Source organism: Macaca fascicularis, chromosome 14, assembly GCF_037993035.2.
Source record: "Macaca fascicularis isolate 582-1 chromosome 14, T2T-MFA8v1.1".
Lineage (NCBI taxonomy): Eukaryota > Metazoa > Chordata > Mammalia > Primates > Cercopithecidae > Macaca > Macaca fascicularis.
In genome coordinates this window covers 124,069,227-124,081,023 of record NC_088388.1, presented here as the reverse complement: position 1 = coordinate 124,081,023, position 11,797 = coordinate 124,069,227, and the positions used below count along the sequence as shown (strand labels likewise).

At 42.1% G+C, this 11,797-nt stretch overlaps 1 protein-coding gene and 1 long non-coding RNA gene across 16 annotated transcripts in view; one reads left to right on the top strand and one right to left on the bottom strand.

Annotated features, from left to right (window-relative positions):
* FEZ1 (fasciculation and elongation protein zeta 1) overlaps positions 1-11,797 on the top strand; it is a 114,384-nt gene that overhangs the window by 64,894 nt on the left and 37,693 nt on the right. For all 15 annotated transcript variants that reach the window (XR_012423874.1, XR_010581058.1, XR_284332.4 and 12 more), the window contains one exon: positions 4,772-5,127. Coding sequence is in view for 9 of the 15 variants with exons in the window: in XM_074015571.1 (XP_073871672.1) it covers positions 4,817-5,127 (311 nt within the window). In the remaining 6 variants the exon portion in view is untranslated. The remainder of the gene's footprint in view (positions 1-4,771; positions 5,128-11,797) is intronic.
* On the bottom strand, positions 526-4,548 carry LOC123568595 (uncharacterized). The gene is made up of 3 exons (XR_006691969.3): positions 4,492-4,548; positions 1,001-1,060; positions 526-651 (listed from the first exon to the last, which is right to left on the bottom strand). It is a non-coding gene; the product is annotated as an uncharacterized lncRNA (long non-coding RNA).

Here is an 11,797-nt window from a genome sequence, read left to right as displayed (position 1 = left end):
CAGGGAGACGTTTACGCGTTTCCTACTGGGTCTCTGTTAAGCCCCGTGAGTGTCTTTTCTTTTCCAAATTACACCATCTATTGGGAGTGAAAATAAATGGAATAGATTGTAGGACAATCCAACTATAGTCCTGCGCTCTGTTCTGTGGTAAAGAGAGAAAGAAAAGGCGACCCTCCCATGGTTCCTTCTTTCTGCCATTTTCATGTATGTATTTATTTATTTTTAATCTTGGAAGTCTAAGGGGAATAAACTATCACTTGTATTAATCCTTCTTTAAGGAAAGGAGGGCTCCCAGATGAGCTATGAATGAGGACGGGGCAAGCTTGCCAGGATGGAAGATAAGGTTGTTTCAGACATTTTAACTGAAGGATGAAAGCACTCCGCGAAGAGGGGAGGGTGAAAGAAAGTGGGCTAAAGGAAGGAAGGCAGGGTCACCATCTAAGGACGTGCTGCCAGCCCCAATCCACAGAGCCCTCCTAGAGGCTATAGTGGGGCCAGTCAGCAGGCCTGACTCTCATCTCCTGTGCCACAGCCTGGGGTCTTTCCACAAATGCTGGGTTCAGTTTGGATGTTGAGTGACTTTAGTTTCCCAGCACTGGCTTTCGCTTTAACTTCATCTCCAGATGGTCATTCATGCAGCACTTCTTGGCTCTTGGGTAATGAGTTGACAAAAAACAATCAGTCTATATTATGGACTGTTTCAAATGAGCATATGTCTGAACCCTAGAGCTGTGATATTCATTTTGTCTTTTATAATTTTCTAGATGAATCCATTTTCTCTACAGTCTGCCCGGGCTGAGGATAGGTGCTTTCAGCACCTCTTCCTGTTGCCAACACTCAAAACTCAGTCTTAGTCCTAGATTCTAGTTGGATTGGCCTCTTGTTGCTGGTTAATCCTATAGACTGTGTCATTTCAAATCAGAAACCCCACTGGTGTCACCACCTGGTTCTCCCCTGTCATTCCCAGAGAAAAGTACACATTTAAAGGCAGTGTAAATACCTGCAACACTATCTGATTAGCTTTCATGTCTCTGTAAAATAGGACCCATGATCCAGGAACCTTTGAACAAATGAATTGAAAAAAAAGCCTTAGTAAAAAAGATGCTAAAATCCTTTCAGCATAGTTCTCTTGTTTGATAAGCACATTGAAGCATTGCACAGAGAATATCATGGCAGGGATAATTTTGCTTTTACCTGAAGCACTCCCACATCACATTTCTTTTTTTCTTTTTCTTTTCTTTTCTTTTTTTTTTTTGAGATGGAGTTTCGCTCTTGTTGCCCAGGCTGGAGTGCAATGGCGTGATCTCCGCTCACTGCAACCTCCGCCTCTTGGGCTCAAGCTGTTCTCCTGCCTCAGCCTCCCAAGTAGCTGGGATTACAGGCACCTGCCACCATGCCTGGCTAATTTTTTTTTTTTTTTTTTTTTTTTGTATTTTTAGTAGAGATGGGGTTTCGCCGTGTTGGCCAGGCTGGTCTTGAACTCCTGACCTCAGGTGATCCACGCACCTCGGCCTCCCAAAGTGCTGGGATTTCAGGCATGAGTCACCGTGCCCAGCCTCCGCATCACATTTCTATGTAAGTAAGCTATCCTGGTTTTCCTAGAATTGTTTTTTACTTTTTTTTTTTTTTTTTAAAGATAGGGTCTCACTTTGTCACCCAGGCTGGCATACAGTGGTGTGATCATAGCTCACTATAGCCTCAAACTCATGGTCTCAACCAATCCTCCTGCCTCAACCTCTCCAGTTGCTGGGATTACAGGTGTGAGCCACTGTGCCCAGCTTTGTTTTTCCTAGAATGATTGATATTTATTGGATGCTTTCTATATTCCACACATTGTAGTTATCACTTCAAAGACGATCTCATTTAGTCCAAAAAGTAATCTTCAAGGGAAGCACTGTTTTAAACTCCATTTTATAGATGATGAAATTGAGGCACAGTGAGGCTGATAACTTGCCCAAAGTCTCCCAGTTAGGAGTGATAGGACCAGGACAGGAACCCGAAGCCTATGCTCTTAACCATCACAGAGTACTGCCTTAACACAAATTCCTGGGCTGTAAAACCTTTTGTACTCTCTACCTCATTCTGCCATCTTTTCTAATCTCACTTTTTTGTTGCTCAGGGATTCTTAATCTTTTTTGCACTATGAACTCCTTTGGTGGTATGGAGAAGTCTATGGGCTCCTTCTCAAAATAATGTTTTTAAATGCATAAAATAAAATACTTAGTCTTGTAAAGGAAACCAATTTCACTGAAATATAGTTACCTTCAAAGAGCCCGCAGGGGTCTATGTACTGAAGATGAAGAACCCCTGATGGGCAATTACTTGTGTTTGCTTTAGAGCTATGTTGTCCATTGCGGTAGCCACAGGCCACATTTGGCTGTTGAGCACTTGAAATGTGGCTAGTCCAAAGCGAGATGTACTGTAAATGGAAAATATACACTGGATTCCAAAGGACTTAGTATAAAAAAGAATAAAACCCACCTCATTCGTTTTTTTGTGGATTACATTTTGAAATGGTAACACTTTGGATATATTGGATTAAATAAACATTATTTCAATCAATATGATTAAATTATTGATTTATTAAAATTAACTCCTAAATATGTTAATGCTGTACCAACACCTTCCTTAAAACAAATGAGGAAATCAGGCCCAACGATGCTTGTCACTTAGCAAGCCACTGGCAGATCTGTTGGCTCTTGAGCCTGCCTTCTTTCCAAGATATGGTGCTACTTGTATTTATTTTTGTATTCAAAGGTCCTATCATGTTGCCTTTGCAAACAGTAAATGCTCTGAATATGTTTTAAAGCAGTGATAATCAACTTAATCCCAGCAAAATCCTGGTGCAAACTGGTAGTGTCCTTGTCTGGCATGTCCTTTGCTTTGCTTATTTAGAGTTTTAGTTTTGTAGGTAGAGATGGAGAATGGGCACTCCTGGGGCAAAATCCATGAATTTTGCTGTCTGTCTGGTTCTTCTCAGGAAGCGCCTCCAATTTGAGCACCTAACTATATCAATAACCCAATAGACCGAACAGAAAAGCTTGGTTGCCTTTCTGTTGAGCATGTAGGGAAGGGTATGATAGTCAGCAATGCTTGTGCTGCCTGAAATTGAAAATGGAAAACTGTATGTGGGAGACAGATAATTTTTTCAATGAGCACACATTGACTGACTGCCTAGCCACAGGGTAGGCAGTGTATATTTGGAGCCAGGGAAGATATCCAGAGGATTTCTGTGTCCTCGAGGAATTTAAGTTAAAATTGAATGGGGCCCAGATGTACACACAGATGGATAAATCACAGTTGGAAGCGGTGTATGAAGAGGGCCCGATGAGGGGTAGAGGTCCCACAGTAGGTGGGAACTGAAGGGAGGTTTGTGTGTGCAGCGTTTCAGGGTGCAGTGCTCAAGATGGTTATGGAGTATGGCTTTGGAGCACATGGGTAGTTGGGTCTGTTTCTTACAGGATACAGCATAATAGATGATTTAGTCTATTCCTTTGCTCCTAGGCATATGATCTATGTGTGGGAAAGCCTCGGGTGCTTGTCTGGGCACGGTGGCTCATGCCTGTAATGCCAGCACTTTGGGAGGCTGAGGCTGGTGGATCACCTGAGGTCAGGGGTTCGAGACCAGCCTGGCCAACATGGTGAACCCATCTCTACTAATAATACAAAAATTAGCTCGGTGTGGTGGCACACGCCTGTGATCCCAGCTACTTGGGAGGCTGAGGCACGGGGATTGGTTGAACCCAGAGGTGTAGGTTGCAGTGAGCTGAGATCACACCACTGCACTCCAGCCTGGGCGACAGAGTGAAACTATGTCTCAAAAACAAAACAAAACAAAAACAATGCAGGCACTTATTGGAAAGTCTCTACTGATGTTGTATTAGTTTTTTTTTTTTAAATAAAAAATAGAGATGGGACCTCACTATGTTGCCCAGGCTGGTCTTGAACTCCTGAGTGAGCTCAAATGATCCTCACACCTCAGCCTCCCAAAGTGCTGGGATTACAGGCGTGAGCCACCACACCCAGCCAATGTTTTATCAGTTTCTATTATTTATTGATAAGGGTAGTAATATCTAGGTACATGAACCCTTATCCAAAACCCCTGGGGCCAGGCACTTGGAATTCAGGTTATTTCAGATTTTGGAAGGTAGTAATAGAGTGTACATTCTGCATTTCATCCAGTGGGATCTGGGATAGCAATCTTTGTAATTAAAAAATCAATATTTCTGCAGCAAAACACACGAAATGGGATCAATTAAAGCCACGAGCAGCTTTATATTCATGTTGGTCATGTTTAGTTGCCAGATGAGTTTAGATCATGTCACATTTTGCTGCCAAAATGGAGAATTTTCAGCTTTCAGATCACGTAGTTAAGGATGTGGGTCTGTGATAATAGTAACAGTAATAATAATACTACTACTAAAACACCAACAGAAAGTATTCAACAATATTGGCACTTATTATCTTCCAGGCACTGTTTTAAGCACTTACCTGTGTTTACTCCTTTAGTCTTCTAACAGCCCTTTGAGGTGGTTTCAGTATTATATCTAGAGAAGAATAAGAAGCACAGAGCAGTTAATCATTTGCCCGAGGTCACAGCTGGTAGGACAGAACAGAATGCAAACCTACATGATCTTGTCCGGGAGCTTCGTACTTAACCAGTACCTTGTTTTTGGGAGTAGGGAATGGGAAGCAGGTGTGTCTCTAAAGTTAACTCTATTATTTAGATCAGCCTGGTCTAAACTCACATTATGCTGTTCATTTCTTTTAGATAAACTCATCCTGAAAGTCGCTGTTGTTCTCCTGCTGAGCAAGAATGGAGGCCCCACTGGTGAGTCTGGATGAAGAGTTTGAGGACCTTCGACCCTGCTGCTCGGAGGACCCGGAGGAGAAACCCCGGTGTTTCTATGGTTCATCTCCCCACCATCTCGAGGACCCCTCCCTCTCTGAGCTTGAGAATTTTTCTTCCGAAATAATCAGCTTCAAGTCCATGGAGGACCTCGTGAATGAATTTGATGAGAAGCTCAATGTCTGCTTTCGGAACTACAATGCCAAGACCGAGAACCTAGCTCCCGTGAAGAACCAGTTACAGATCCAAGAGGAGGAGGAGACCCTTCAGGACGAGGAGTAAGAAGTCTTAATTGCCCTCTCCTGCTTCAGTCGAGAGCCCTGTAGTCCTTGGCTCCTTGACATAGTGCTAGTTTCTGTCTATAGGTTTATGGCCTATTACTTTCATTTTCGTGTTGTCAGCGGAGCAGTGCCCTGGTACTTGCTGTCATAGCTCTATATATGTCCCTTTACAGTCCCCTGCGGAGAACTTTCTTAAATTGAAACCTTAGAGGAATGAGGGTTTTCCTAGATACAAAATGGAATGTCAGGAGCACAGTAAATTTCAGGGTCTATCTTGAGCTTTCTTTATATCAGTGGAAATCCAGCGAGATGTTAGAAATAAAGTCCAGAAAAAATTAATTAACCATGATGGATGAATCTATGTTATTGGACCAATTTGCTTCAAGAAACACCAGAATTTTGAAAATCCTGAATTTTTGACAGCCCCTCAGGCCTGGAGAGTTATCTACAGATGCTAGGATATGTCCACATAAGAAAGCATCTAAACTGAACTGAGAGCACAGGGGGCTACCCTGGACAAAGTAAAGGTGGAAACTAGGTGATGTGGCCTTTGAGTATGCAGATTCCTTGTATCACTTGCTAGCTACTTCTAGGGTCTTAATAGTAGTCAAGAAAAGGGATCTGAGAAAAGTACTCTTTCAGAAGGGACTAGAAAGAGAAGGGGGTGATATGTTACACAAATTAAAGAAGGATGTTTTAGGCATTTAGTAAAGATTCAGTGGTTCCCCACTATCCTCGGGGGATGTGTGTCGTTTTTTTTTGAGATGGAGTTTCGTTCTGTCACCCAGGCTGGAGTGCAGTGGCATGATTTCTGCTCACTGCAACCTCCATCTCCCAGGTTCAAGCGATTCTCCTGCCTCAGCCTCCTGAGTAGCTGGGACTACAGGCATGCACCACCACACCCGACTAATTTTTGTATTTTTAGTAGAGATGGTGTTTCACCATGTTGGCCAGGCTGGTCTTGAACTCCTTATCTCGTGATCTGCCCGCCTTGGCCTCCCAAAGTGCTGGGATTATAGGCATGAGTCACCACGCCCGGCCCATGGTGGGGGATATGTTTTAAGACCCCCAATTAATGCCTGAAACTGCTGCTAGTACCAAACCCTAATGTTTTTTCCTGTATGTACGTACACATGATAAAGTTCAGTTTATAAATTAGGCACAGTAAGAGACTAACAACAGCTCACAGCAAAATAGAGCAATTATAACAATACATTGTAATAAAAATTATGTGAATGTGGTCTCTCTTTCTCTCTCTCTTTCAAAATATTTCATTGTACTATACAGCAGATAACCGAGCCCTGGGAAAGCAAAACTGCAGAGAAGGGGGGACTACTGTCTACATGAGTTCCCTGCAGAGATACAATATGCATCCATTGTTCTTTAGCTAGCACACAAGAAATGTCAAAGGTCAGGGAAGTCTGAAGCACCTGTGCTTTTGTTTCCCTTTTTGTGGATTTGAGTGGGAAGAATGGCCCACAAATCATGGGGTAAGAGGCATGTACTAGAGGATTGGAACCTGGCTGTATTTGGGAGAGGGTTGCTTATTTGATGACTGCTGTAAGACTCTACCTCTACACATAGAGGGAACAAATATCTGTCTTATTCACTCTTACAGCCCCACTGTCTCATACAGTGCTCGGTTTGTAGTAAATGAGCAAATAATATTTTTGAATGAAATATTGAATTTGAATAAACTAGATGAGTGATAATAGCTAGTAGCCTTGTATGTACATGTAATGTATTTCTAAGCCCACACCATTTCCTTCTTTTCTTTTTAATTAATGCTGGCCGGAAGGTATGATCACAGAGAGCATTTCATTTTGCTGACCAGTACTATAACTGTGGGCTATGTGTTTAAATTTTAAGTTTCAAACAGATTCTTTTTAGATTCTGAGCCTGTTATCTGCTCAACATCTATAAGTCAAAAAAGAATGGCTCTGGGGCTTTATTATGCAGAACATTTTTTCATTCGAGTGCACCAGCCAATGAACTGGAAACACAAAGACTATGAATTCTAATTTTGGTACTCTTTCTAACTCACTGTGTGACCTTGGCCAAGTCACTTAACCCTGGTTGACTGTGTAGGTCCTCATCTATGAAACCTCCAGAGCTCAATCTTGATGAAGTGAGGCTAAGGACTTGTAAAGAACCTAATTTCTTACCTCACCCAGGATGTGCTCTGAAAATGACATTTCAAGATGCGTCCCATTCCTTTTGCTTCCAACAAATAATTTCCTCCTTATCAAAACCCCTCCTCTGCCTCATTAAGGATGAAGGCCCAATGAGCAGATTCTTACTGTCTTCTAGCACATTAGAAGAGGCCACTCAATGTTAATTACCATCACATGGGATTATTGGCCTTCTCAGCCTGATTTTTCTGACTTGACTGCCTCATTGACTGCCTTGGTTAAGAGACCAAAGGTTGAATAATTCCTTCGAGATAAAGTATAATTTGGGGACAGGGTAGAGGGAGGAAGCTGGGAAGAGAAAAATTAATACAGCACTTTCCAGGCATTCAGTTCTAACCCCTCTTTACAATTTAAAATAAAAATCAGAATTCTGTTACACACCTTGTTTCGTAGACACTATCCAAATATTTCAACTTTGAAATTATGGCTAAGTAAAGGAAAAGGATGATTTACTATCTCACCTGACTACACTTCTGAACAAAGCTCTAATGTTATTGTCATAAACTTGTTCAGGTCTAGTATTTAGAGGGCTGTTTCATCCACAAATGAGTTAAAAGTGCTATGGATGGGTTAGAAGTAAATAATAGAAGCTTAAAACAAAAGCAGGGAAATACGTGGTTAAACTGCCTCCTTAAAGACAGCACAAATCATAGAACAAATGTAGTGACTCCCTCAGAAGCTTTCTTTTCTTTAGTCTTCATTTGGAACTATTTAACCAAGAGGAGAGTTGGCTAAGATTTGTCAACTTATCTCTGATTTGTCAGGGCATGGAAGTTCTAGGCATTAAAGGAGAGTCAGATTTGAATACATATTTTTTGGTTTTGAAATCAGGAAACATCCCAGAATCTCTTCTTTGTGTCTATGTGATCACCCTCTTCCTTTGCCATAAGAGATTGGGGCTGAAGGTCAGAGCCTCTTAGGGGCCACTACAGAATGGAAATGGATGGCTCTCAGCTTACCTCTTACGTCACTGGGGATCCCTGTCAGCCCTCTTACAAGTACCCTTAAGACAGAGCGGCTAACCATGCAATGGCTGTTTCCTGTTCTTCAGACAGAATTGTTAAAGGTGATGTTAAAAAGAAAGTGCAGACAATAAACTGCCTGTCAGCAGATATACTACATGTTGAAGACAAGTCAATACCAAATAGTGAGCTAGGGAAAGTTACACATAACTGATTTTTTAGAAAATTTAATTCTCTTTTTAGAGGTTCAGTTACCCCTTATAGAAAGCAGATATAGTATTGATTCTATTTAAGCATTTGAAGACATCTAGAAAGTTGAGCAAAGGCATTAATGTGCTGCTAATAATAATTTCTACTTTCTTTTTTTTTTTTTTTTTTTGAGACAGAGTTTCACTCTGTTGCCCAGGCTGGAGTGCAGTGGCACGATCTTGGCTCACTGAAACCTCCGCCTCCTGGTTTCAAGCAATTCTCCTGCCTCAGCCTCCTGAGCAACTGGGACTACAGGCGCACACCGCCACGCCGGACTAATTTTTTTTTTTTTTGTATTTTAGTAGAGATGGGGTTTCACCATGTTGTCCAAGCTGATCTCAAACTCCTGAGCTCAGGCAATCTGCCCGCCTCAGCCTCCCAAAGTGCTAGGATTACAGGTGTGAGCCATTGCGCCCGGCCACAATTTATACTTTCTAAACATAAAGTATAAAAGTGTACTCAAATTAATACACATGTGGGTGTGGGTATTGGCATGACTGGACACCAGCAAAACACTAGACAAGGGAAGTAGCCAGGCTTGAGGGAAATGTCAGTAAGTTAGAATTCTCATAAGCCCTTTAAGCTGCCTGCCATACTGTCAGAAATAGGTGTATAAGGGTTTGCGTGTGTGTCAGGACTGATAGAACCCTGATGGCTATGTTGCCAGTTCTAGGCCCTGGAGCTATTTGTACACGTGTCCTGGCACCCCCCAGTCTCCACCCTCCTCCACTGGGTTTGCTCATACTCTGCCAGCAGCCTTTCCCAAAGCCCCTGCTCTCTGTGGCGAAAGATACTTAGGTCCATTCTGTAGGCACCTAAGCCCAAGCTATAAAATACGCATCTGAAAAAGCCTTTTCTGTTATATAGGGATGGAGAGAGCAAATTGAATCTCAGGTGTCATGGAAGCATAATGATAGGAACTGAGGCAACCTGTTTGATCTTGTTCTCTGATGAATGATAGAGGAGATAGCTTTCAAAGTCTTCTTTCCCCAAGGTAAGAGTAAATAGCAGGATGCTTCTCAGGGAAGTAAAACTTTACAGTCCACCTCCAGGTACTCACAAAAGGGGCGATGCACACTCCCAAGAACCCTGCTAATAATGGGATATATGATGGGATAGACAGCCCTTCCCGTCCTCTTCCTCAGAGAAAGCTGTTTCCCCTGCCCTGGCTGCATCGGCTCCTCTGTCGCTGAGGCTGCTGGCTGCCAGCGTTCTGCTTGTGCCTTCCTTGTGCCCTTCCCTGCGCTGGAGATTTACACAGAAAGTGGCCATGCACCCCTGCTACCTTTGTCATTCCTCCTTCTGTAGATCCATGAAAGCACAATGTTCAGGATCATTGTAGGTATGGGTTTTTCACACAGAGCCAGTTTCTTTTCTTTTCTTTTCTTTTCTTTCTTTTCTTTTCTTTTCTTTTTTTTTTTTTTTTTTTTTTGAGATGGAGTTTCACTCTTGTCACCCAGACTGAAGTGCAATGGCACGATCTCGGCTCACTGCAACCCTCCTGGGTTCAAGCGATTCTCCTGCCTCAGCCTCACAAGTAGCTGAGATTACAGGTGTGCACCACCACACCCAGCTAATTTTCACGCAGAGCCAGTTTCTAAACTGCTCTCCTAGGTTATGATTAGGAACTTGGTATATTATTCTGATGCCCATGCCGATGCCAATTACATAATTCATAAAGAGTTGGAATTGTTAAGTGGTTAGGAATATGGGCTCTGTAGCCTTGCTGCCTGAGTTCAAATCCCACTTTTACCATTACTGGCAGTGTGAGCTGAGACAAGTGAATTAACTTTACTATGTTTCAACTTTTTTCTCATTAGCATCTGCCTTGTATAAGTGTTGTAAAGAATGAATGAATTAATCCATGCTTAGAATCCAGTTTAGAATAGTACCTGGCTCATAGTAAGTGCCCAGCAAGTGTTGACAGATATTGTTATTGTTAAATGGACACTGGATAAGTATGGAAAGGGTATGCAAGTGATTACAAGGAGATGAAACCTGCTTTATCTTAAAGCTTGTTTATAAACTTCAAAGGATAAAAAGTTATGTCAGCAAGGAAAAAGGAAACCTGGGCAAAATATGAAAGAGAATGAGGATGGCTTGAAATCCTGAGAAAATAAGTTTAGGGAATTGTCACTAAAAATCTAGAATCAGAAGATAAAATTCAAAGCTTATCAGCAAAGGCTCAGATGAGAAAAGCAGGCACTCTAAGTGATCCCGAGAGAGCTCCTGCTTATCACTTTAAGGATGTAAATAGTCTCAAGGTCATTGGAAAGTGTGTAGTTCGTTAAAGTTCTCAGCTTCCCTCCAGCCCGGGAGAGAGACAAAAGGCTCCCGCCTATTTTGGGCTTTGCTGAATTTCATTTCTGCAGGCGCTTCCTGCAGGGACGAATCTGAAGGTCAGTGCCTGTATGCATGTTCAATCTTGCAGCAGAGAATGTAATGCAGTGATGTAAAGAGCAGTCCTACAGTGACCTTTCCAGCGGGTGTGGTGCCTTGGAGTTTTGTCTTGGAGAAAGCAAATCCTATTTGCTTCTTGGCTCTAGAATGCTAATGGCACTTGGATTTAGAATTAGCCTGGATTAATGCAGCTCTAATAGTGCCTGATGGAGATTAGGATATCACCCATGGTTTAAGAAGTCTGCTCTGGAATCCTGCTGAGTAGATGGCTAATGAGTACTTGATGAGTTCTCTTCAAAGTGTTTTCTTGTAATGGTAGGAAAATAATGAATAAGCAGATGCCCCAAGCACTGCCATTAAATTGTGTTTTCTTGGGTTCCTTTTATTTGTTCCATCACCAATTATATGCATTGTGCGCTAAGAAAGTCTTTTTGCTTATACACCCATATATCATGCTGCATTCCTGACATAAACAAAATCAGGAATGTGATGTGATATATGGGCATTTTGTTTAGTTAATAGTGCCCTCGTTACTTTCTCATTTCAAGTATCTGTGCGCTTGTATATATATATACACACTTGCTTGTTTTTAAAATCTTGTTCTCACAGGTATAATTTGTGTTTGACATGCATAGGCACCTGAAGGAGATTGCAGCATAGAGCCCTAATTTATCATTATCTAATATTTTAGTTTTCGTTTTTTGTTTGTTTGTTTTTGTTTTGTTTTTTGAAACAGTGTCTTGCTCTGTCACCCAGGCTGGAGAGCAGTGACACAATCATGGCTCACTGCAGCCTCGACTTCCTAAGGTTCTTCCCACGCACCAGGCTATCCTCCCACTTCAAGCCTCTCGAGTAGCTGGGACT